This window comes from Barbus barbus (assembly GCF_936440315.1).
Source record: "Barbus barbus genome assembly, chromosome: 1".
Lineage (NCBI taxonomy): Eukaryota > Metazoa > Chordata > Actinopteri > Cypriniformes > Cyprinidae > Barbus > Barbus barbus.
The window spans coordinates 47,197,053-47,223,771 of NC_136729.1; the positions used below are offsets into that span (position 1 = coordinate 47,197,053).

Sequence of the window (26,719 nt, forward strand, 5' to 3'; positions counted from 1 at the left end):
AAGCTACAATCAATCAATCAATCAACAGCATTGTAAAATGTAAACTTGCAGCTCTTAGAGAAAAGAAAAAAAAGCGAAATTGTGAAATGTAAAATTGAAGGGGGAAAAACAAAAATTCAATATGTAAACTCATAATTCTGAGAAAAAGACAGAATTGCAAGATGGTAAAATTGCAATTTTGTGTTTATAAATTGTGAGATTTATCAGAAAAATATCAGAATCAGAGAATATCACTGTTTATACCATGCAAGTTTTGAGATATAAACTTGCAATTCTAAGAAAAATGTCAGAATTAAGAGGAAAAAGTCTGTGAAGATAGAATTGTGAGATAACTATCAGCTTCCTTTATTTTATTTTATTTAATACTATGGCAGAAACAGCATTGCAATGTGTCCAGAATTCTGAGGAAAAAAAAAAAGTAAAATGTAAAATTTACAAGATGTTAACTTGCAATTACAAGAAAAAAAAATTCTGGCATTTCTGATCTTCTGAAAAAGTCGTAATTACTTAAAAATCAAACCAAACATCAGAAGTGCAGCAGACAAATGCTAAAAGTTAGACTCCAACATACACCTCTTAAGCATTGCTTACCTTATCTGTTAGTTTATATCTAGATCTCAGCTTGCTGTCATGACAGCACAACTCCAGAAAACATGGTAACCTTCAAAAGCTAAATATAAAGATTTGTGAAAAGAAGATTACGTCTGTTTGCACCAGGAACACATTAGCAGACCTTCAGCCACCTCCTCACCCATTTAGACACTTTACAGTGCAGCACATTAGAAATGGCGTTTTACAGAATAATTCATACAAAATACAAACTTCCCACATTATGCCCTCTGGTATGCCTTAGATATGACGTAATTGCAGATTTCTTTCTGCTAGACAACCTGAAGGAGAGCAGGAGACTTTTGAACACAGAGCAAAGGCATTGAAGGTTAATGATTCACATGTGCTCAAATCCCACATTCCAGTTACTGCGGCCCGTGCTTTCTCTCTCAAATCTCCATTTGCTCCCATAAGCGCTCTTCTTTCATCAGATCATTCTCCCTGTTTTGTTTCTCTCTCGTGCGACATAAAACATCAGAAATCTCTGCAGGATTGGACAGGACGCTCACGGAGGGAATTTACACTCACTTCACGCGGCTTGATTCACTGGGTTTCTATCCGATTTACATTTGGCTTCACAAAACAAAATGTGCTCTACTATTGCAGTGCAACTTCCTGAAGATGGTTAAAAATATGAAAATGAATGAAATGTGAAAATTCTTACAGCAGAATAAGAATGCAATCAACAAATCAACAAAAAATAGACATTTTGAGATCGTTTCATCTTGACATGCTTAATACTTGAATAAACAGACAGAACACTAATGTAGATATGGAGAAAAAAAAAGTCAGTCGAGTTTTGTGACCTTTCCTTTGTAAAAGAACATGTTGAGCTGTTTGCATGAACCCTAAAACCTAAATACAGCCACTTAGAGCACCTCTTTTTTTTGGGGGGGGGGGGGGGGGGGGGGGGGCATTACTAATCATAAAGGCAATTAAAAAAAAAAAAAAAGATCAATCAATCCATGACTTTTATCTTTTTAAATGTCAAACTTTTTACATTTAAAATGTTACGGGGTTGAAGGTGAGTGCAAAAATATCACCAACCAGTCTTAACTAGCAAATATAACCGCACCACACTATCTTTACCTACTGTCATTATTTTTGTGCTTTGTACAGTGCCAGAAATAAATAAAATCCATGACTTTTCTCTTTCAGAAATGCTTTGAGTCAACTCTGTTACATTCAAAATGTAAAAGGATTGAAGGTCAGTGCAAAAATGTCAAATAATCGCTTAACTACAAACATAACCACACCACATTACTTACAGGCAATATTTTTCTTATCAATCAATTAATTAAAAATAAAAACAATAAAAACCACTGCGATGTTTTCCCATAACAGAGTTTAAGTATTTCTGGATTCATTCCAGTTGATGGTCGTCGGCTCACAGGAGGGAAGGAAGGAAACACGTTTGCATAACACTTACATTTTTTAATAGAATTCATTTATAACAAATGGAACTTGTGTCAGCAAAGTACAGAAGGACGGCTTCTCGTACAGATGTGTCTTTTCACCAATGTCATCTAAGTATGAAAATAAAAAGCACTCCATTCATTCAGAAAGAAAAAATAAAATAAAAAACAGTATACATTTACAACTAATCAGAGGTAATTTCATGATTCTTTTTTTAACAAGCCATTTTTCTTTACAATTGAATTGAATTAATTTCAGTCTATGCATCCAGATGTGAGAGTAACAGGGAGCTTAGAAACACCACGTGTACGTTTGCGCTCGTGACGCTTCAGTCTTTCAACGGGGGAAGAAGTGACACTTTGAAATCACTTGCTAAAGATGCTCTTTTTTCGCAACCAATTTGATTTTCCTTTCTCTTAATCATTTTTTTCTCTCTCTCTCTCTCTCTTATTACTTGGGTAGTCTCTTTTCTGTGTTATTTACATAAACACCAAGTGAAGTCTGAAGGAGATTCGTACAGTCGGGTTCAAGTAAAATCCGTAATGGGTGCGGAATCAGTAGGGCAGTGCATAGAGATAAAGAGATACAAAGTGCAATTCTTCCTACTCGCCCCCACTGCAGTTGAACTCATGCATATCAAATAAGATCCAGAAGAGGGAAAGAAAAGCTGACATGGAGCACATTGAAGCGCTGAACACTAGGTGGCGCTGACAGTTTCGCCACGGCTGCCTGTTGCTCGACGTATGATGATGTAAACATCCGAAATCAACAGAAACAGAAAGAGTCAAAACAATAAAACGCTTTCTCTATTCGAAACAAGGAAGGGAAAATAAGCATCTGGAATGCACATCCACAAAGCCAGTGAGGTTCAAGTGTCGAATCGTAATATTCTAGTCGTGAAATTCGCACGTTAAAATACTTAGTAGCTTATCGGCAAGAGCTTTGCCGGTTTTTCAGGGTCTTTCATTTATTTTTGCGTTTATTTGATTTCATTTTCCGCCACGACGACTGAAAATGACGGGGAATTTGACGCCAAAGCTTGGTCTTAAGACGTAATTAATTCATCTTGGTGCCTTTGGGGAGCTAATATAAAATAACAACAGAAATGACTTAACAGTATCGGGCCTGACGGTTATCGTGCGCTTTCTTTCTTTATCGTACCCTTGTCATTTTTATTTTCTCTGAGCCAAATTAAGGCCACAGAAAATTAAACAGTATTGATGGAATTACGTATTTGCATATATAATTTCATAGACTATAAATCCGTACGCGTGGGAAATCAATCGATAAATACTCGTACATGAACTACTTAAACTATACACGTCGTTAAATGAATATCGTAGAAAAGAACAGGCATAAATATAAGGCACTCTAAATGCAAAAGAATGACCACGTGGACATCTTTGTACCTGTGGCCTAACGGATGCACGACGATGACCTTTGACCCATGAGCTCGTGAACATGACGACGATCGCCCCGCCCTCGTTAAACCGATGTGAACTGAACCCTCTGGCCGTAAAACATCTAGTTATTGCACAAGAAAAGACGCGTGTCCGTCCGTCCGTCCTGCTGATGTGCATTCCAGCGGAAAACCCACCATCATTTTCATATATTATACCATCTATATTTTGTGAATATACACTTCGAGGTTATATAAATAAAGACTTTATTAATATCTCTCTCTCTCTCTGCTCATGGAAGAACTGAGACATCTTCTAACCTTTATACTCTGCCCACCCCATGATTCAGCGTGTGTTTGAAACAAAACGCCACAAACCACCAGCAAAACGATGAATGAAGGAGGGCACATGGGTGCAGACATCAGAAAAAAACATGAGAAATACGGTCAGTGGACGCTGATTTCTGTCATAAAAGAGAGGAAAACACCACGGAACGTGAAACAAAAGCTGGTATGCATTATTTGTGTGGTTTCTCCAGACGTCTAATCGAACGATCGGCATGTTGTAGTTATTACTTCAGCTCTGTTCGTTTAGTTTTTTTCGATGATTGCGATGATGATGATGGTGGTCGTGATGAAGTCTCCTCTCTTCATCAGTGACGTATCTCCTCGTGTTGATTGTGGAACACAACAAATTCTCTTTACACCGTGTCTCGAGCTCCCCGTCTCACAGCGTCTGTGTTCGTTGACTCCTTTATGATTCATGAATCCTCGAAGCAGCGATTATTCCGCACTTCAGCAGTCTAGATTCACCTGTCTGAAATTATTATCATTATTATTATTACTATTTATTTATTCATGATTTACTTTTTGAAATCAGATCGGGGTGATTTTTCTTGGTCCACCTGGATATTTGTCTTTTTATTGTCGTTTGTAAGTATTTCTAGGTTTACGTTGCACATCCAACATGTAATGGAAGAGTTTAAGTTCTTTTCACAAGCAGGTATTTATGGCTCAGAAGAATTAAATGACCGCTGGATGTCCGATGGCCGATCCGTCTCCCTGACAGTGTGACGAAGATCTTATGTTGCATAGTGGTCGAAGCTCCCAAGATACTCCAACCCAGCTCTGTAACAAAACTGGTACTGATCCTGAGAGACAGACGGACAGAGAGAGAGAGACAGACAGACGGGTCAGATCCATGCCAAACATTCAGTCAGATCAGATGTGTGTGTTCATTTAACTTAAACCTGCGTAACTAGTCATCTAGATGTTTTAACTGAGATTTAATGTATGTTGGACAGAATTCAGAAAGGTAACAGGGTTGACGATAACAGCCAGGACAGTTTTGTAACTACATGGTTTCTTTAGAAATACAATTCAATGCTGATATAACCTTTCTACATGTAACCTTTTTAATTATGAACCATTTACTATACAAAATCATGGTAACAGTGTTGACATTTGAAGATCTTCCCTTACTGTCAAGCATATGACTTTAAGAAACCCTTGTGAAAAAGCGCACTCCAAATTTTAAAAGTATATTTAAAAACATACTTGCAGATAATATAATATGAATGCAAGGCCACTTAAGTGACTTACAGAGAGACACTTTCATTACTGTTTTTATACATGCTTATGAACACTTTTAAAATCTGACCTTTGTAATAATTTCAAATTGAACGTTTTACAATAAAGTACATTCTAAAACACTGTGTTTCAATCATCTATTGCCATGTTTAAAAAGAGTACACTGACTAACATACTAAAGCACATGCAAATAACTTGATTATCATTTTAACTAGTGTGTTATTCAATATTACATTTAATGTAATATATTGTAAATGCTCTAAATTACAACTTGATCATTACAAACTGTAATTAGAAATATGTTTAAATACGACACAAAAGTTTCAATAGAAATTACATTAAAGTATATTTTAGTTTCAGTCATCACATTCACATTCAGCAGTACTTTAACAATATTTTAAAGAGAAAACATTAATTATGAAATTATATATTTATACTTGAGTCCTATTTAAGTGGATCAAAATACTCTACAGTTCGATTAAATGCATTTAATATAAATTAAAACCAATACATTTACATTTAATTAGAATGAACATGCAAGTATGTTTCAGAAAACATTACACACAATTTACACAAAGTATTTTATTATAAATAACTTATCAATTATAAAATTTTAAAAATGTGGTAAAGAGTGCTTCTTTTCACAAGGAGAAAAATATGTGCTTTGAAGAATTGTTTTAATAATGATTGTGTTCCGAGTTTTTTTTTTCATAGTATGTAATTTAATATGGCATGCATATAATGGTAACAGAGCTGATGCATAAGCAGAGGATACCAATGCAGCATGTTTAAATCTTGCATTCTTAACCACAGTCTAAAAGAATAGAGAATAAAGACAAAATTCACTCGACTTCCATTGGGAAGTGTATTAGACATGTGGTAAAAAAAAAAAAAAGAAAGAAAAGCATTTCAATGCAAAATCTTGAAGACAATATGGAATAACATGCATTGATGAATCGCTCATGATAAGAGCAGGAACAACAGTTCAGAAATGACATGATAAATTCATGATAAGAGTTTAGTTTTCAAAAAGAAGCTGGATTTAGGCAAAGAGAAACTATGATGTTTGAAACACAATCTTTCGGTAAAGCACTTGCGTGATGTAACGTGACATCTTCTGAACGGCGTTATGGATTTCTCTGTGAATTCACAGATGCGAGGCTCCTCTCATCTCCATAGCAACACATCAACTCGGTGGCCTGTGACGTGAAGGGTCACGCGGCTCTAATGCTGCGCTTTTGTGTTGCATGTCTGCGAGGTGAAAAGCAGGGATTGTGTTGCGCCGAGCGTGAGATTTGAGCCTCATCACCTCGCTGTCCGCATTGATCGCAGAAAATAATTTCCCCCATTGACGCTGGGAAAGGCTTAGCTGTGAAATTGCTTATCTGAACCAATTTGCATGGCTAACCTGAAGGGTTTGTCATTATAAATGAGAACAAGCGTTTGCGGGCCGAACAAAGCCATGCATCCGTTCGTTCCGTCGCAAACTCTTCATTGGGAAACTTCAGACTAAAATCATAGAGGACGCCTGAAAGCCTGATCACTAACCTGACCTGGACGTCATTAGCTGTAATGTGCTGTTTTAATCTGTGTTTACATCCTGACTGAAGTGACGAAGTGTGAAATGGTTACGTACTTCGGTCTGGACCATCGCTGGCCGCTGTGTTCTTAACATCTTGACCGTCTGGAAGATGTCCACCACTCCTTCATAGCGCATGCGCTCCAGAACGATGCTGAGCGTGATGAAGACGCCCGTCCTGCCCACGCCAGCACTGCAAATCAATCACAACACAAACCATCAGCTGGATCTTTGATATTCCAAACCACAACATGTGAACAAAATTGACTGAATCTAACTAGGATGTGAAGTGGCCTATTTGTAATATTTTGCTAATTTAATTTGAGGCCGGACACTGCAAGCAAAACCCCTGTTTTTCATGTACTGTTCAATTTTAAGATGCTGGGTTATTTTCTTCCAGGGTAGCAGTATTAGGGGAAGGAAAACATTGAAAATACACATGTAAGTGTTTGTTTTATTGCACTTTATTTGTTTGTGTCTTTAGATTTAAGTTCCAGTCCATGTCTTTAAAGAGTTTTTTTCTCCACTTCAGCAGCACTTGCATGCACCAACATTTACAGATTAATTCCTCTCTATATTCTGAAGGATTTTACTGAGGGGTTTGTTCATATATCACTCACACTGATTTATACAATAATTTATTCCTAAAAACATGGTGAAAATACATACATTTAAAGACTACGAGTTTGTTTCTCCTATTCTGCAGTACTTACATACACCAACATTTACAGTTTAATCCCTCTCTATATTCTGAAGGTTTTTACTGAGGGTTTGTTCATATATCATTCACATTTATTTATACAAGATGTTGTTCCTAAAAACACGGCTTCATGTATATTTTCTGGCTGTTGTTAGTATTTTCAGATTTATGGAGTAATAAAAAAGAGAAGTTCAAAATCCCCTCAATAAAAAACCTTTAAGTCTAATATATCAACAAAATCAAACAAGAATTTTGAACCATGATTTCAAAATCTATACAGTGGATATGTATGCAAATTTGTTCACAAGTAACTAGATAATGCATTGTTTATATTTAAACATTACATTATAGAAAACCTTTAACAAAAAGAGTTGTACTGTGATTAATCAACTGAAAAAGTATGGTTATATCCATTAGATACATTTCTTACCCTGTTCATCTGTGGTGTCTTGCCTTAAACTTAGTAAATCACCTTTGATCCCTTGACCTGTGCTCATTAGAGGTTTGTGACCGTGTGTCAATGTCATGGTTGGCATTAAATCATAGATCTGCTGGATTGAGCTTCAATGCTTAAGTGTGGCATTCTCCAATCAATAGGGTAAAAACAGGCCCTAAAAACGCTATTTGTTAACTTTCTCAAATAATAGTTAGTGAAAGGAGCTGCTCAACCCTCAGAAAATGTTGACTATGGAGTTCAGGAAGTATTAAATATTATATGAGCTGTTTAAATTTGCATTTATTTTAAACAAATGTGTCAAATTATGGTTTAAAAACACAATATTTAGTTATTTTATAGCAATAAGAATGGGTAACAGGGTTGAAGATGTAAGCCGTCACTCAGTAGAGGCCAAGAAAAAAAAAAGAACAAAAGTATCTGGGTAGCACTGAGCAATGTTTCTTCAGTTGACATTAGTTAACATCAACACACAATGAACAACACTTCTATGACATGCACTAACATTAACGAAGAATGAACAACTGTATTTTTATTAACTAATATTAACCAAAATGAATAACTGCTGTAGGAATATATTGCTCATTGTTAGCGCCAGCTAATTCATTAACTTGTGTTAACAAACAAGAGAAGTTAGCAATAAACTGATATTACAGTGTTACCAATAAGTGTTTGATCATTAATGCTATCTTAAGTGTGGAGTGGTTGAGCTTAATAAATACAGTCAACGCTATTGTGTGTAGACATTGAAGAAAAGGGAATTAAATCATGTATTTGTTTTCCTGTCAGAACACATGATCAAATAATATATCAGCCTGTTGGTGTAACAATTTCAAGAAATGTCATTTTTGTAATTGTGGAAAATCAGGTGGTAACCGAGTGTGTTTTTTTTATTTTTTATTTTATTTTATTTATTTGATCAGGGACAATGCACAAAAAACATTAGTCTAAAAAAGAAGAGATGTCATGTGCCAGGTGTGTGTATGCACAATACAATACAATACAATACAATTCAATTTATTTATGCTTATATGCTTGCAACTGTCTGACCCAGAGACTTCTGAACTTCCTGGGAGGGATAAAGACATTTGATGTGTTGAAGTATTTGCTATTGGATAAGATTTAGTTCCCAGAGCAAAATACTTTTTACCCATGAACAGTGGCATCTGCTTGGTTCTGTTTTTCTCACCAAGACTCGTGTCTTTCTTACCTACAGTGGACCGATATGGGTCCATCCTGACCAAACTGCTCTTTTGTTTTATGCACTTGGCCGATGAAGTCGATGAAGCCTTCCCCTGATTTTGGCACGCCTTGTTCTGGCCAGTCTGTGAACTGGAACTGCCTGACGGTCCGTGACTGTCCGTCCTGAAAGCAGAGAGAGAGACGGATGAGAAGAAAAGAGCTGCGACGGTTCTCTGACACGTTACAACAAGCCATTACATTCACATTTACAGACGCCGCGCTTGTCAAACCGATGACGAGTACATGACGCATCTTACACGAGTCTGAGAAGCGCAAGAAACAACGATAAGAAACGTCATGTTGATGCTGAACTAATGCCTCAGTGCCAGAGAGATATATTACTGATATAACTTTAAAGTTTGGGGTCAGAAAAATTTCATTTATTTCAAAGAAATTAATGCTTTTATTCATCAAGGATGCATTAAATTGATGAAAAGAGACAGTGACTGCATCTATAATGTTAGTTCAAATAAATGCTGTTCTTTTGAATTTTCTATTCATCTGTGAATCCTGAAAAATTAAATGCATCACAGTTTCCACAAAAATAATGTGCAGGACGACTGTTTTCAACATTGATAATAATCAGAAATGTTTCTTGAGCAGTAAATCAGTATATTATTATGATTTCTGAAGATCATGTGACACTGAAGACTGGAGTAATGATGCTGAAAATACAGCTGCAGATCACAGAAATAAATTACAGTTTAACATATATTCACAGAAAACTGCTGTTTTACGTAAGGAATAATTGACGACGGACCGTTGAATTATTAGAAAAATAATGCACACCCGAGGTGTAACGGCCACGACGCGAAGCGGAGTGGCCGTTACACCTCGGGTGTGCATTATTTTTCTAATAATTCAACGGTCCGGAGTCAATTATTCCGCTTATACTACGGTTGCCACACCTCAAGACATCGATCAGATTATATATTTCAAGGGATTCGTCCGGTTTTTCTACTTAAATCGCTATTGTGAGTAGGATTATTTCTTCCGCATCTCATCCAACGACTCTTTTGCTAGTTCCAAAACGTCATTTTAAAGCTGGCAATGGAGGCTTGAGCCGTTGATAGCAGACTAATGCAGTTAATAATGAAGTTATTAGAAAGAGAGCGAGAGAGACAGAGACACAGAGAAAGAGAAACAGAGAGAGAGAGAGAGAGAGAGAGAGCTTGTATGAATTAGGCTACCTCTGTGTGTCCCTCAACAGTGTTCTGAAGCACCGTCTCTAAACTGTAAGTCTGCTTTAAGATGCAGCGCTGTTATTACCTCGCTAGTGAGAAATGTCATGTGTAGCCTTTAAGTTGCTACACTAGGCTAACTGATAAAATCGTCAGGGCAGCGCTGACAACGATGCGAAGTGATATGGAACTGTAATGCGGTCAAGAAAGCTGCCTGGAACTACGTTCGCCGTGCGTTTCCCTGAAAATAATTGCACACCTCAGAACGTTCGTCAGCCAATCAGATTCAAGCATTCAACGGCCCCGTAGTATAAATTAGAATAATATTGACACTTTTTACTGTATTTTTGATCAAGTAAAGGTAGCCTTGGTGAGCAGAAGAGACTTCTTTCAAAAACAGTTTTAAAATATTTAGCATATGGTTAGAGCAGAAGGCCAGGGAAAGCATCACATATATATGGTGATATTTGGTATTGAAATGCTAAGTTTTAAAGCATGGTATGAGCACGGCAGTTTTGGGTGTTTTTCTGTTTTGAGCTCCAGCCGCCCACAGCTCAGAAGCGTGTCGTTTCACCTGAGAGCGTGAATGAGCGACTCCAGACACTAATTCCTCTGATGTGGGCGGCTGAAAAGCTCCTGACGAGAAGCTCGGAGTGTTCGCATTTCTTTAGTGATTTTGTATATCCCAGATAAGTGACGTGAGAGAGAGAGAGAGAGAGAGAGAGATAAAATGGTAGGAATGTGAGAGTGTTTATCAGAATAAATGCTGTGATGGAATTAGAGGCCTGCCAGCTCTACTCGGTCTGCATATGCACTATAATACATAAAACACAGAGCAGAGGATGGGCCAGGGGTCTGGTGTCTCACCCGTGCGTCCGTCACTTTAAACTCTCGCAGGATGTACTGCGGCATGTTGTATTCAGCCATCGGATCCACCACGAAATACTGATATCTGGCTGAACGCTCTGCTGGCCAGTACTGATGGCACTTTTCCTGATGGACAGACACAATACATCAGTCATGCGACGGCCAAAATACAACCAGCGTGCAGAAAGCATCAGCACAAATACCAGCTCTGGCAGTTAACACTGGGGTTTAAGCAAAGGGAAAAATGAATAAATGTGCACCAGATCTATTTGAAAGACAATCACTCTGTTGAATCACACTGTTTTCACAACGGTGGCACAAGAGATCATACAATTTGTGGAAATTTCTTTCAAGTTAGGCAAAATTTGGATATCACATTTATTCACGGCAAAAATAGTATTAGCATAAATGTGCAAAATGATTGGACGAATCAAAATTCTTTTGAAGATCCTGGAGACACTGAATTAAACAAACAACCATGGAAAAGTGTCCATTTTGAATTTGGACTGTAGAAGTTGCTGATATATAAATATATATAGTGCTGTCAAACGATTAATCGCATCCAAAATAAAAGTGTTTGTTTATACAATGTGTGTGTGTACGGTGTATATTTATGTGTGTGTGTGTGTATATATATACACACACATGCATAGAAAAATATGTTACATTTATATATTAAATATATAATATAATATAAATTATATGAATATAAATATAGACATCTACTACAAATGTCTCATCTAATTCAAATGCAATGTGAGTGAATTTTTTCTTAGACCATTTTTTTCTCATTGTACTTTCTTCAGCAATAAATGGATGAATAAATAAGCTGCAGTCAAGCACTCACTCTGCCCATCTCTCTGAGTTTGGTCAGCATCACGACGATGGTGGAGTTGTGTTCCCACAGCATCCTCCAGAAGTCTTCTGTGGTTTCGGCTAAAGGACCCTGCGTGGCGATGTAGGCCTTCTGTTGCCTGACACACAGCGAGAGAGGATACGTGTTCACCTTCACACTCCCACACACACACAGCCGGACAGATCCGGGCTCCTCGGCTCACCTGTATCCGTCGATGAAGCTGGCGTTGATGTAGTCGGAGCCCTCGACTCCTCTGATTGGCTGCAGACAGACGCGTGTGGACTCGTAGGGCATGATGTTAACCAGTCTGTTTTTGAATTTGTTGCAGGGCAGATTGGCACTGATGAACCGTGACGTGTGGGCTTTTGTGTTCGCTAACCGCTGCAAGAAACAAATCGGAAACAGCATTAAAAAAATAGCAAAAGTTTGTCTAGACACACGCTGATATTGACTTGAAAACAGAAGTAGTAGTAAAGTTTGAAGGACGTGTGAATATCCGGGGACGTATTCACAAAACATCTTAAGGTTAAAAGTAGCTCCTAACTCGCCGATTTAAGAGACAATCTTAAAAATAGTGGGTGTGTCTGTCCTAAATTTTTTGCTCTAAGAGTATTTCACAAAGCGTTTTAGCATTAAAACTAGCTCCTAAATCTGTGAAATGTTAGGAGTACTGAAGAGGACTCCTAAGTCACTAAGACCAACTCACAACTGTCCTAAAATAGCTGTTGCCGGCAATCTGCTCAGAATATAAACATTTTAGAAACATTTGACTATAATGCGCTTTTAAAAAGGTATCACCTTTAGGTTTTGGATGTTATCCCAACTCCAAATTTTCCTTTGATTATATCCTTTTCATTAACCAGTTGGGCAAGAAGTTACAGCTTTTCTTGCGTCCAGTTTGCTTTTCTTTTACGTTTGCATGTCTTACTATCAGCCATGATTATTCTACTCTGTTAATTAAAAAGCTGTTTATATGCATATCCGCTACGAGAAGCATACATGCAAGAGGTTTTAGCTGAACATATACTTGTTTAATTAGTGCACTTTAAAATCTTTTAAAAAGCCTGCATTTTAAAATCTTTATTTGAATGTGGCAATTCAAATTTAATTTTTAAACCTTTATTTGAATATGGCAACATAATATTGCACTGTAAATTATTTCTAGGAATCAATCTCTGACAGAGACCCCTCCCCTATCAGCCAATCACTGTGTGCATTGTTAGTAAGCATGCTGACATCATCCATAGCAATGAGGTCAACCCCGCCCCCTTATTCTTAGCTTAAGACTTCTCTCTGTTCCTTAGTAAAAGTTTGCCTCAGCATCTTTGTGAATAGGTTTTAAGAGAAAACTATTAGCTAAAAACTTTTACTGCCACTTAGGAGAACTCCTATTGGTAAGAAAAATGTTTTGTGAATACGGGCCCTGGACAGACAGATGGACAAGCGGATATATAGTAGGATAGACAGACAGATAGACAAGCGGATATATAGTAGGACAGACAGACAGATAGACAAGCGGATATATAGTAGGACAGACAGACAGACAAGCGGATATATAGTAGGTCAGACAGACAGATAGACAAGCGGATATATAGTAGGACAGACAGACAGATAGACAAGCGGATATATAGTAGGACAGACAGACAGATAGACAAGCGGATATATAGTAGGACAGACAGACAGATAGACAAGCGGATATATAGTAGGACAGACAGACAGATAGACAAGCGGATATATAGTAGGACAGACAGACAGATAGACAAGCGGATATATAGTAGGACAGACAGACAGATAGACAAGCGGATATATAGTAGGACAGACAGACAGATAGACAAGCGGATATATAGTAGGACAGACAGACAGATAGACAAGCGGATATATAGTAGGACAGACAGACAGATAGACAAGCGGATATATAGTAGGACAGACAGACAGATAGACAAGCGGATATATAGTAGGCTAGACAGACAGATAGACAAGCGGATATATAGTAGGTCAGACAGACAGATAGACAAGCGGATATATAGTAGGTCAGACAGACAGATAGACAAGCGGATATATAGTAGGCTAGACAGACAGATAGACAAGCGGATATATAGTAGGTCAGACAGACAGATAGACAAGCGGATATATAGTAGGATAGACAGACAGATAGACAGACAGACAGACAGACAGATAGACAAGCGGTTATATAGTAGGACAGACAGATAGACAAGCGGATATATAGTAGGACAGACAGACAGACAGACAGATAGACAAGCGGATATATAGTAGGACAGACAGACAGATAGACAAGCGGATATATAGTAGGTCAGACAGACAGATAGACAAGCGGATATATAGTAGGACAGACAGACAGATAGACAAGCGGATATATAGTAGGATAGACAGACAGATAGACAGATAGACAGACAGACAGATAGATAGACAAGCGGTTATATAGTAGGACAGACAGATAGACAAGCGGATATATAGTAGGATAGACAGACAGACAGACAGACAGACAGATAGACAAGCGGATATATAGTAGGACAGACAGACAGATAGACAAGCGGATATATAGTAGGTCAGACAGACAGATAGACAAGCGGATATATAGTAGGATAGACAGACAGATAGACAAGCGGTTATATAGTAGGACAGAAAGATAGACAAACGGATATATAGTAGGATAGACAGACAGATAGACAAGCGGTTATATAGTAGGACAGACAGATAGACAAACGGATATATAGTAGGATAGACAGACAGATAGACAAGCGGTTATATAGTAGGACAGACAGATAGACAAACGGATATATAGTAGGACAGACAGACAGACAGACAGACAGACAGACAGACAGACAGATAGATAGATAGATAGATAGACAGATAGATGGATAGATAGATAGACGGATAGATAGATAGACAGACGCTTTGTAAAAACATTGGGCCAGATGTTTTATGTCTTTGAACTTGGTCATGAAAACAAGAGAGTGAAGCAAATGTGGTTTATGGTGAAACAAGTGAGCGCAGTAATGGTTAGCGCTAGCGTGAGAACGGGACAGGGGTCTTTTGGTTCCTGCAGGAGAAACCACAGGCCCCTCACTGTCTGTGGTGGGCCAGAGTCGGCTGCTCCGCTCGCCCAGAGCTCGTCGTGTGGCGTGACATTCGATCACCTTCTTACTCTCGGTAAATAGATTTCTGTTTGACAAACTGCAGGCCGAGTAAAATGTGGTGGGGTTGAATAACAGAAGAGAGACGAGCAGCTTCCTGAGGCAAAGCAGGCGGTTCTGCTGCAGTCATTCCAGAGCTGCGGCCGGACGTCTGTAAACTAACCCTAACCCATGATCGCAGAGTACCAGGCCCCTTCTGTTCAGATGGAGTCTGATCAAGAGTTCCTGTACTAGACACTAGACAGAGAAACTCTGCTAGATAAGACACTACACCATCTTAAGCCTCATCCAAGTACTAGCCAAGCCAAACCCTGTTTAGCTTCCAAGATCAGGCGTATCAATATTAACGAAGTCAAGGTTTGGTCAAGTGGCTCTTTAGTAGGGTTAGGGTTCTCGGGACTCTTCACTCAGCGTCAGATTCCTTCAGTCTATTTGTTAGACCACAAATAGTCAAAAATTCAAATATTCAATCTGTAATAACTATTCGACAGATAAAAACACTATTCATATTTTACTACATGCTGCTTTGCTGGTCATACATGCAGGAAATCTGTAATAAATCCTAAGCACGCAAACTAAAAGTCAGTTATAACTAAATGCACTGGGTGGCGCTGTAGAGCGTGTTAACAAGTGGATCGCATTTGATCACAGAATGTCGTCGTCTGCTTTGCGAAGTTTGGAATTAATTTGATCAAAATTATCCTACAAAATGGAAATACTTTTGATCAAAATCAGTGAAATGGAGTTATCAAAATATCAGCACAATCCAAAGAGCAGTCGACTGAGGAAAGATAGCTGTCCTCACTGCATTCATGGCTACAGGTAAGTGCAGATGTACAATGAAAAATCCAAGAACAGGGCTTATCTGAGCCAAATGATCTTGAGACATAGGGCATATGCTTCCTTTAACGCTGCAGTCCGTAACTGTTTTTGGTTAAAAATGATCCGAAATCAATATTTGAGAACGTACATAACCAGCCAGTGTTCAAAACTATCGCCTTTAGCCCGATTCACAACGGTTAGCTTATAATAAGGTTTTCTTATTTGAGCGGGTACGGGTAGGTTTTCACAGGAAATTCGAGCATGGCACTGCGTCATTACACGTCTATAAACATAAAGAAGTTGTCCCGGCTAGTAGGCTATCACATGTGAGGATCCAGCAGGTGGAGGATTGTTTATAGTCTTTTCTCACAGCAGCTAGAATAATTAAATGTATTATTTTGATGGCGGATTGTGATCCATAAAGGATTTATGAAACACATTTGAATGAAATTAAATTATATTCCAGTTTTAAATGTGCTTCTGATTACAGATAGCCTGGGTTTACACAAGATTTGCATTTTAAAGAAAACCAGTTCGAAGGGAGCATAATTTGCTTTTTGGGTTAAAGGAATTTATCAATATGAAATTTGAATGGTATGACAATTAAATATTAGAATGTACAGAAATTGAAATCTACACGCTAATACACACTATACTCAGTCACGCAATGCTGATGTTTTTAACATTAATCATTTGAGAATAAATTATAACAATAACAATTTGCATGGTTAGATGTGACATGAGCTAACTGATCTTTAGATTTAATCACCATTGGTAGCTCGAGTTATGGTATGCTTATTTCCTCAGTTGGTCAGAACAAACGTGGCAGACTTGTTACTTATTCAGATGACAATATCCGGTGAAAATTCTGATTTGGGTCATATATTCCAAGACGTAGTCTAGAATCTGTGATTCTGAAGTACAGTGAAAATCCACACTGGTGCGGTGACTAACAGCCACACATTCACCTCAAAATATTAGATTGCCGGAACACAACCCCACGCACGGAAGATAATTCTGCATAACTGCAATTCCAGGTTTTCAAACAGAGATGGCGACAAAGAGGCAAAACTTACGGACTGCAGCTTTTGTTCTTTAGATGTATATTTTATGTTCACACACGTTTTCAACCAAAAGAAAACTTTGAAGAATATTTTTGTGTATTGTGTAATTTAGTGCTGTCAAACGATTAACCGCGATTAATCACATACAAAAAAGTTTTTGTTTACATAATGTGTGTGTGTGTGTGGTGTATATTTATTTTGTATATATAGATACACTCACATACTGCATATATTTTGGAAATATTTACATGCATATAAAATATAAGAATATAAATATATAAATGTATATTATATATAAATATATTTAATACATAAACAACATTTTTCTTAAATATATACATGCATGTGTTTGCATTTACATATACATAAATATACACAGCACACACACATATAATATGTAAACAAAAACTTTTATTTTGGATGCGATTAATTGTTTGACAGCACTAGTGTAATTATAAGCTTGTTCAGAAATGGTGAAAAAACTTGATTATAAAAAAATATTTCTCACTAAACCTTATTTAAATAAACTAATATACAAATATTCATTTTTTAATATTCAAATATTCAAATACAATATTTTTTTGCAAACATATTCATGGCATTTATCATGCATCCATCATGGCATTTATCATGAATCAGCTAGCTGTTATTTTGGGGTGTTTCAAATTACGGTGACAAACAGACGTCAACAAACCCAGCTCCCGCTAACATCGGTCTTACCTTAAACTCCAGCTCCATCCCGGTGACGTTCTCTCCGGACTCGATCTGCGTGAGTTTCTGGATGTAGGCGTACAGGTTTCGAGCGGGAACCTCGGTGGTGCCGCAGGTGACGGCCTCCTGGAGCGCGTCGTGAATGAAGACGTACTGGTCTTCTGTCTGGACCATGTAGTTCCTCTGAGCGCGCATGAGCGTCACGTGACCGTAGATGTCCACCGTCTTCTCGTGTTTAATTCGCTCCTGCATGGCATCGATGACGATGAAGCAGCCGGTCCGACCCACGCCGGCACTGTCAGACAACAGGACAAATGTTTGACAGCGTTAGATCTGTTTTGCAGGGATGCTCCAAAGTGGAAATTCTTGGCCGAAGCCGAATAAAATGAAACACTGGGCTGAAGGCGTTACGTTTTACGGTAATACGTTTCAATGAGCACAGGTGTTTGCTTGGTAGCACATGGCACCGAGGAAGGGTAAATACCCAAAAACGTTTTGCACTTTTTTGCACAATTTTGTGACCTAAATGATAAAAGCCTTTTGGGCTATATTTAGATGAGTGCGGATCTCCTTCATCTTTATACCTTTTGTATTTTTGGATCTAAGCACCTTATTTATTGTTATTATACTGGACAAAAGTCAATTTTAAAATATTTAACACTACCAACAAAACAATTTAGGTTAGTAAAATACAATTTTTGGCCATTTTTGAGCCCCCCTTCTTGAATCAGACATGTATTTTTACTGTACAAATAAATGCAGCCTTGCTGAGCAGAAGAGACGTATTTTAAACATTAGACAATATTACAGATCCCAAATTGAACACTATGTGTGAATGTTATATTAAATGCATTAATGGAGCTGTTGTAATTATTAATATCATTATTACTGTCTTATTTATTTTATTTCACAGAACAACAGTAAAATTATAATACCAACATGTATTAATGCTGGTGGAGTTCATTTATTTTGGTGGAAACACTCAGGAAGACCTCAGTGCTTCTTTTTGTTGGCAACAGCAGATCTATAAATTATTCTAATTATGAACTTGGGAAGATGTTTCTCGCACGTATCACACTGTCACACGCCTAGTAAAATTGTATAAAACTGTTACTGAGCATCTGACGAGTAACACTGTTTCAGCACAGATTTTCCTCTTTTGGACTTTGAACCCTGGCTAACGAGCAGATAATATCGCGAGCTCGTGCATCGCTGTCAATACATGCAATAACATTCTGCAGCCTATATACTAATTAAGGCCATTTTGTGATTTCAATCATTATACAGTCCCCAGCATCAACCGCCCTTCCTCTTCTCATCGGAGACATGTGATGCAGTGTTAAACAGTCTCTTGCTGTCGGTGCTTCTAATGATGTTTGCGTCTTTCTCGGACAGTTTTACATGCTTCCACACTGCCCACATATTTGCTGCAATATAAAGAGCGTGTGCCTCTCACTCTACGCTGGTTGATATTTCATTGCTTCACATCATTGTTTGGTACAATTTATTCAGTCTTTTAATTTAATTTTGGTTGCTGAACATTTGGTGCATCCCTACTGCTTTGTGTAGTTTGTGTTGAGATACATTTCCATTGTTTACACACAAGCAAACTTAGAAAACAATGGGACACGGCTAACAGTAAACGATGTCAAATTTATTGTGGTGAATCTAGAACGTTTTCCGCAGTCAAACAGTATTTAATGGCAGAGATTCTGGAGTGAAGCTGTTCTTGATCGGCGTACACCTGTGCTCACTATCAGAGGAAAACAACCCCTCCATTTAGCCTCTCACCCTCTCTAACCTCCATCTACAGACTCTAAAAGCCTCCTACTTTCCTCTTTCCATCACTTTGAAGAGGCCAAAGCTTTGCTAACTTCCTGAAGCGCAGCCATTGACATCATCCACAGGCACTTCTCCATGAAACACCTGAGATCAGAGTCCTTCATTAAGACCAAAGCTCCACAAAGGCTCACATTAGCGCTCTTCCTGCACCAAGACGTGAGCGAAGAGAGAATTCTTAATCAATGACGCACTTGAACCCATGAACACCAGCTCTACCGCACACAGAAGTTTGACTAACACACATAACACAAGTTTCCAAAACCCCTTTTGTGGAGCACCTGACACGAAGAACGTTCATAAAGTCAGCTAAATTATTCCACCACTTTATTTCACCTCTTCAAGGCCGAAAGTTTCTAGCGAGTCTGAAGTCTTGATAAGCTGGTGCATTAGTGTTGGAGCTGGTCTGAACAGCCCCGCTCTAAAGCAACACCACATGTATCTTTCATAGACGAGACAAGAATGCACTGCAGCAAGCATGAATCCATCCACTCAAATTAACACAGTTTAGAGAATTCACCTATGCTGCATGTCTTTGTGTTTCCTCCTCCAAGCACTAACCCAGCCAAACCTTGCTTAGCTTCCAAGATCATTATAATCTAACTAAAAGAGACTGTTTTACTAATTATTTGTGCTGTTCATTGCATCAACTTAAATATAATTTTAAAATTGCAATTTCCAAACCAAGAAAAGTCATGGAAATGAATAAAATCTTAGATCTCCATTCATTCATTCATTGTTTGTTTGTTATATCAAAATCTAATACATTTAATTGGGTAGAATTGAGAATTGGGAGTAAAATATTTTTAAGTGAATTGAAAAACTGTAAAAGTCACGGGACCTTTGAATAAACAGTGGGGGGGGGGGGGGGGGGGGGGGAGTCAGGTAAGTAGCAAGTCTGAAGGCAAGCATGCTTTTTTTAGTCAAATGTTTGTTTTCTCTAGCAGCAACTATTTCAAACTATAGTTTATTAAATTGTGGTCTTTTTCTGTAAATTCTGTCCTCTAAACTATTTTGAACCGAAGGCTTGAATTTTGTTTTCAGGACAAGAGCATTTTTTTTTTCATAAACGCCAGAGCAAGTTGTCACATTTTTATTGGGGGAAGTAGTTTTATTTGGTAGGGTTTGGTATGATTTTTGTACATAACATTTACTCTATTTTTTTTTTTTTTCTTTAATTGTTTCAAGATGGCATGTTGTTAATGGACAATTATTACCCAATAATAGTGGAAATGTTTGTAGTCAAAAAAAAAAAAGAAATGCATACAGTACTTTCATGACAAACCAGCCCTGAAATATGCACTGCCACTAGGCAAGGCTTCATTTGCTTTATGCAAAATCAATGTCTTTGTTTGGACTCGAGGTGAAATATGACAAGGACGTGTTTTTGACAGGTTCATACTTCAGAAATCCCTGCCACTCAGGAGCCCCCCGTCTGTCCGTCCAGTGACCTCCGTGACATTCAATCATGCGCTTGGATGGACTTTCTCTTTTGTTACGATAACGGCTGACTGCATGCGCTTCAGCGGCGACCCACGGGTTACAGGTGACAGCGGTAAACGCCCTCTTTACAGCCTCACACACATACACACACACACACACACACACACTATCAGCATCGATCGCATGATGTCTGGCAGATTTCAGCGAAAGCATTAAGCACATGCAATCTGAGTTTTCTTTCTGCGGCAGGCGAATCGTTTCCAGCGCGGTTAATTACCCACAAGCTCAGGGGGAGGAGGAGCTTTTGTTTGGCCTGACAAACAGCACACACACACACACACACACATATATATATATATATATATAAATAAATAATCTCCCGCCTCACGTGATCCTGCCGGCTTAAAACTTTCTCTGCTCTTGCCGAAGGATGCGTCAACTTTCTGACACCCGCCACGGAATGAAAGAAAGAGGTTTTTTAATGGTCAGACGGGCCGGTGTTTTGGTGCGGATTAAAGTCTCACTGTCCAGCGGTTATCTGATCTGAGCCGAAAGGAATTCAAAGTCTGCATCCCAATGAAGGATATTAATTCCTGCATTCATCGCGCATGCCGACCAGAGAAAAGAGGGGAAATAAGGATTTTTCAATTTCAAGCGCTCCGCTGGGAGCTCTAATTAACTGCCCTATGTGTTATTTTTAAGGGTTTACTAATCCTTGTTTTCTATCTGGCAGTTTTCCGATGGAAGCTTGTGGCTTGTCGTTTTTGCATGCCTCTCTCTGCCTGATGTTTTTGTGCCGATTTCGCTTAGAGGGGAATTTAACAGATGGTTTCATATCTGGGTTTTCCATAAACGCGAGAGTGCCTCATGTTCTGCCATGCACCGAAATCATGTTTTTTTGTACAGAGACACACAGTCGAGTCTCATGGAAGTGTGTGGTTAAAACTTGAGATCAATCACTGGTTTGACAAATCCTTTTTTTTTTACACCCCAGTTTTCTATTTATTACATGATTTTAGTTCTAATATGGTTTCTAGCGATGAATGAAAAGCACACGGCATTGCCACACCTGTGCTCAGCAAGAGACACTGCTTTCTTGAAATATTTGACATAACATTCATTCTTAAATCAGAAACTCGGAATATATTAAACTTCACAGATGAACAGCAGCCAAAAAGCTGGATTTGGAAACACTACAGTTCAAAAGTTTGGGATCAATGCGATTTTGTAACGTTTATGAAATAAGTCTCTTCTGCTTGCCCAAGCTGAATTTATTTGATCAAAAATAGCCTACAGTAAAAACTGTAATATTGTGAAATATTATTACAATTTAAAACAGTTTTCTATGTGAATGTGTTAAACTGAAACAGCATCATTACTCCAGTCTTCAGTGTCTCATGATCCTTCAGAAATAATTCACTGTAAAAAAAAAAAATCTAAAGTTGAGAAAACTTCAAAGTTTAAGGCAACCAGCTTCAGCAGATTTTTGAGTTTTCTCAACTTGTTTTTGTATAAACTGAATACATCAAGTTGAGAAAACTCAAAAGTCTGCTGAAGCTGGTTGCCAACGTTTCTCAACTTTAGATTTGTTACAGTGTTCTAATATACTGATTTCCTGCTCAAGAAACATTTCTGATTATTGTCAATGTTGAAAACTGTTGTGCTGCCCAATATGTTTGTGGAAACTGATACATTTTATTTGTCAGGATTCACAGATGAATAGAAATTTCAAAAGAACAGCATTTATTTGAAACATAAATATTTGGTTACATTATAAATGTTTTACTGGCACTTTTTATCAACTTAATGCATCCTTGATGAATAAAATATTGATTTGCATCTTACTGACCCCATATTTTTGGAGAGTAGTGAACATTTACATTTATATATGTAAAACAAAAAACAAAAAAAACATTTACATAATGCACATCATGTGTTGCAATCTCATGATCATTATCACTATGTTATTAATAATATAAATAGAAGTAAAGCGGCATCAGACCTGCAGTGCACCACCATGGGTCCAGCGTCCGGCGGGTTGCAGGACTTGACTCTGCGCAGGAAGGCCAGGAACGGCGTGGGATGCTCCGGGACGCCATGATCCGGCCACGCCGTGAACTGGAACTGCCGTACCTCTCTCTTCTCGCTGGAGCCGCTCTGAACACAAGAGGGAAAGAAATACTAGCAATATTACACCCAAAAAGCCCTCATTTACTCTTCAGAAACGTTCCTGTACCTTGTAAAGTGCAAACGTCCGGACGCAGTATGTGGCCAGCTCCACCGTGTCCAAAAGCGTGACCTGAATGAGTCCGTAGGTCTCCGTTCCTCTGTTGGGCCAGTACTGGTCACACTTCACCTGAAACACACACAAACACACACCACGCTCGGATGAAGCCGGAGAAGGAGTGCCACTTTTCCCATTTCCTGCTGACAAGCGGATTTCTCAACACAGCAGCGAGTGACAGACACTATAATTACTATCTCCAGCGCTCTGTCGCAATCACATTACAGCCGGTCCTCATTACCATTATAGATGTGGGCTGCATTGTGAGCGGAGCACGTATGTACCACAACCGCCCTGTCAGGAGCAAACGAACAAAAGAGACGCTGAACATGAAACCTCCGGGTTCCCACAAGAAAAACAACACGCATCTCTCATTGGATGCGGATCTGTCTGAATGCAAACAAGAGCTGGATCTGAACTATCATATTCTGCTAATAACATTAGAAGACGGAGATCATTAAAATGCTCCTGCGTTAGTGTGCGTGTCGAGTCTTTACAGCAAGCATCAGTCTATGGATTCATGCAAAGGACAATTCATAAATGCAGGAAAATTCAAGGCATGAATTTAAATTCTGCAGCTCATAATGGCAGCTGAAAACAACACGAGTCTTATAGAAGAAATGAGAAGGAATCTAAGAAACACACATCAATGGTGCAAATGAGGAAAGGATGGGAATGAAATTGTGGGTGAAATCTGTACAAATTGAGGATGACATGGATTGTGATATTAATTAGACCAATAATCAGTTTGACAAAAGCTTTTAAACCTTTTTGGAAACATTTCATTTTGCCATAATTGATGTAATTTGTAAAAAAAAAAAAAAAAAGGAAAAAAGAATGTTAAAGCCAGCGCTTTCCACAAATAGAGCTGATTTAATTTTAATAAAACTGAGCTGCTTTACTCCCAGAAAACCCTCAGAAGGAGAAACTCGATTTTATTTTCTATTCTTTTGAAAATTTGTGTGATTTTGTAATATTTTTGCCTATGAATATTAAATAAATATCAGAATAAAATAGGAAAGTGCTATAAAATATTTAATATATTAATGTATTTCCTATATATTTAGCATTTAAGTTTATAAGACGTATATTTCTTAAATACTTCTAATAATTTCTTAAAAAAACCAGGAACGCACACAAAATGTGAGAAAGTTTTATGGTTATTTCATAATTAACAGTTAAAATGTAATATCTCTTTACTAGATTTGTTGTTATTGTTGTCAATTATCCATTAAATTGTTACATCTAGTTGATCTTTAAGCTAAATTTATTTTATGTGAGATATTAGTTTAATCAAAACATATCAAACAGTTCTCTCCAATAAATAAATAACTATGATATTAATGACAGTGGCAGTAATAGACATAACTGTTATTTATTTATAGTTTATACGTTATAATTATTGCAACAATAATTAAATCAGTAATTAGAACTGTGAATCTGGTATTGAGTTAACTGGACTCATAGTGTGTAGTGTGTGAGCATGCACTTTAAACAATGTTAAATAGGTTTATTTTTCATTAATTGATGTACTTATGCATTCTGCAAATGTGATTTGTTGTGGACAGATTGCATGCCGCTGGAATCGTATTGCATCTCGTTTAATCAGAACACGCCGTAAGCCTATCGAATCGCAGATGAGTGGTGATGTCAGAGCGAGTCGTACCCTGGATCTTTCCTCCAGTTTGGTCATCATGACGATGTTTGCGCTCCGCTGCTCCCAGATCATCCTCCAGAAATCGCCGAAGGTCTCGGGCAGCGCGCCTTGAGTGGCGATGTAAGCGTTCTGCTTCCGGTAGCCGTCGATGTAGTTTGCGTTGATGTAATCGCTGCCTGGAATACCTGCCAAAACACAGAAGAACACACTGAGAACCAGAAACTACTCAACCGTGTCAGTTTTGGCTTGAAGAAGAGTGTTTTTAGCATGTTGCTATTTGGATGCTAAAGTATATTACTAGCTTAATGATCGGTATTTTCTTTTTTTTTTTTGCTTTCTTAACATGTCTTCATTCAGAATAGAGGAAAGAAAACATCAAAAATACATGTTTAGGTGTTTATTTCATTGCACTTTATCTATTGGCATCTGTAGATTTTACTTGCAATTTAAATTTTAAAAGTTAATTTCTGCACTTCAGCAGCGCTTACATGCACCAAAACTTACAATTTAATTCCTCTCTATATTCTGAAGATTTTTACTGAAGGGTTTGGTCATATTTCATACGCCTGATTTTATTGTTGCACTTCATTTATTTGTGTTTGTAGATTTCAATTACAACACATAAAGGCAATTTTCTCAAAATGAGTTTTTTCTCCACTTCAGCAGCACTTACATGCACCAACACTAACAGTTTAATTCCTCTCTATATTCTGAATGATTTTACTGATGGGTTTGTTTATATATCATTTGCACTGATTTACACAACATTTTGTCTGTAAAAAGATGGTGAGAAAGTGTTATTTTCAGTATTTTCATATTTATGGAGTAATAAAATGAGAAATCCAAAATCCCCTCAGTAGAAACCTTTCACTCTAATATGTCAACAACATCAAACAAGAATTATGAACCTGGATTCATCCAACGTTGAGAAAAGTTAAAATATTAGCTCATGAAAAGTCATGCAAATCTAATTAGATAATGTCTTGTTTGCATATCTAACCATAACATTTAGAAACTTTTAAATAAATAATTGATTGTCTTAATCATACGTCTCCTTGCTCGTGTCCATCTGTTTTTAACTTACATTAACTTTATACTTTTTGCACGATGTAATTTATAAAATAAAAAAACTGTTTTTGTAGACTTTTCCAGTCTTGAGTGGATCAGTTAGCCACCCTCTTGCTCATTTTCAATATATATTAGCAGTCAAAGTTCTGAACAAACACTCTCATTCTTCAATATGATCATATGTGACCCTGGAGCACAAAACCAGTCTTAATTCGCTGGGGTATATTTGTAGCAATAGCCAAAAATACATTGCATGGGTCAAAATTATTGATTTTTCTTTTATGCCAAAAATCATTGGGACATTAAAGATAATGTTCCATTAAGATATTTTGTAAATTTCCTACCGTAAATATATCAAAACTTAATTTTTTATCAGTAATATGCATTGCTAAGAACTTCATTTGAACAACTTTAAAGGAGATTTTCTTAATATTTAGATTTTTTTGCACCCTCAGATTCCAGATTTTAAATAGTTGTATCTCAGCCAAATAATGTCCTATCCTAGCAAAAATTATTTATTCAGCTTTCAGATGATGTATAAATCTCAATTTCGAAAAACAGTTCAGTCAAAACATCCAAATTCATTAAGTTTTCGCAAAACGGGCAGAATCTTCATTCCATCCTGTATATATTCTGTGATTTCTGATCAGCAGACCTTCATTCTCTGCGAGAGAAGCAGTGGAATGAACTGAAAGTAAGTGAAGATGTGTGAGATCTGGAGAAAATGGAGCGAGACTTGATTTCTGCTGTTAAACGGCTGACAGCGCGTCAGTGCTGCAGGAG

The 26,719-nt window shown here is 37.7% G+C and overlaps 1 protein-coding gene across 6 annotated transcripts in view; it reads right to left on the reverse strand.

Annotated features, from left to right (window-relative positions):
• Positions 1-2,022: 2,022 nt before the first annotated feature.
• Positions 2,023-26,719, reverse strand: part of LOC306873149 (receptor-type tyrosine-protein phosphatase delta-like) — a 143,735-nt gene continuing 119,038 nt past the window's right edge. For all 6 annotated transcript variants that reach the window (XM_079422226.1, XM_079422223.1, XM_079422225.1 and 3 more), the window contains 10 exons: positions 24,878-25,053; positions 23,164-23,283; positions 22,930-23,084; positions 17,655-17,940; positions 12,096-12,274; positions 11,885-12,011; positions 11,038-11,163; positions 8,958-9,112; positions 6,651-6,786; positions 2,023-4,575 (listed from right to left, as the gene is read on the reverse strand). In XM_079422226.1, coding sequence (XP_079278352.1) covers positions 4,507-4,575; positions 6,651-6,786; positions 8,958-9,112; positions 11,038-11,163; positions 11,885-12,011; positions 12,096-12,274; positions 17,655-17,940; positions 22,930-23,084; positions 23,164-23,283; positions 24,878-25,053 — 1,529 coding nt within the window. In that variant the 3' untranslated portion in view covers positions 2,023-4,506. The remainder of the gene's footprint in view (positions 4,576-6,650; positions 6,787-8,957; positions 9,113-11,037; positions 11,164-11,884; positions 12,012-12,095; positions 12,275-17,654; positions 17,941-22,929; positions 23,085-23,163; positions 23,284-24,877; positions 25,054-26,719) is intronic.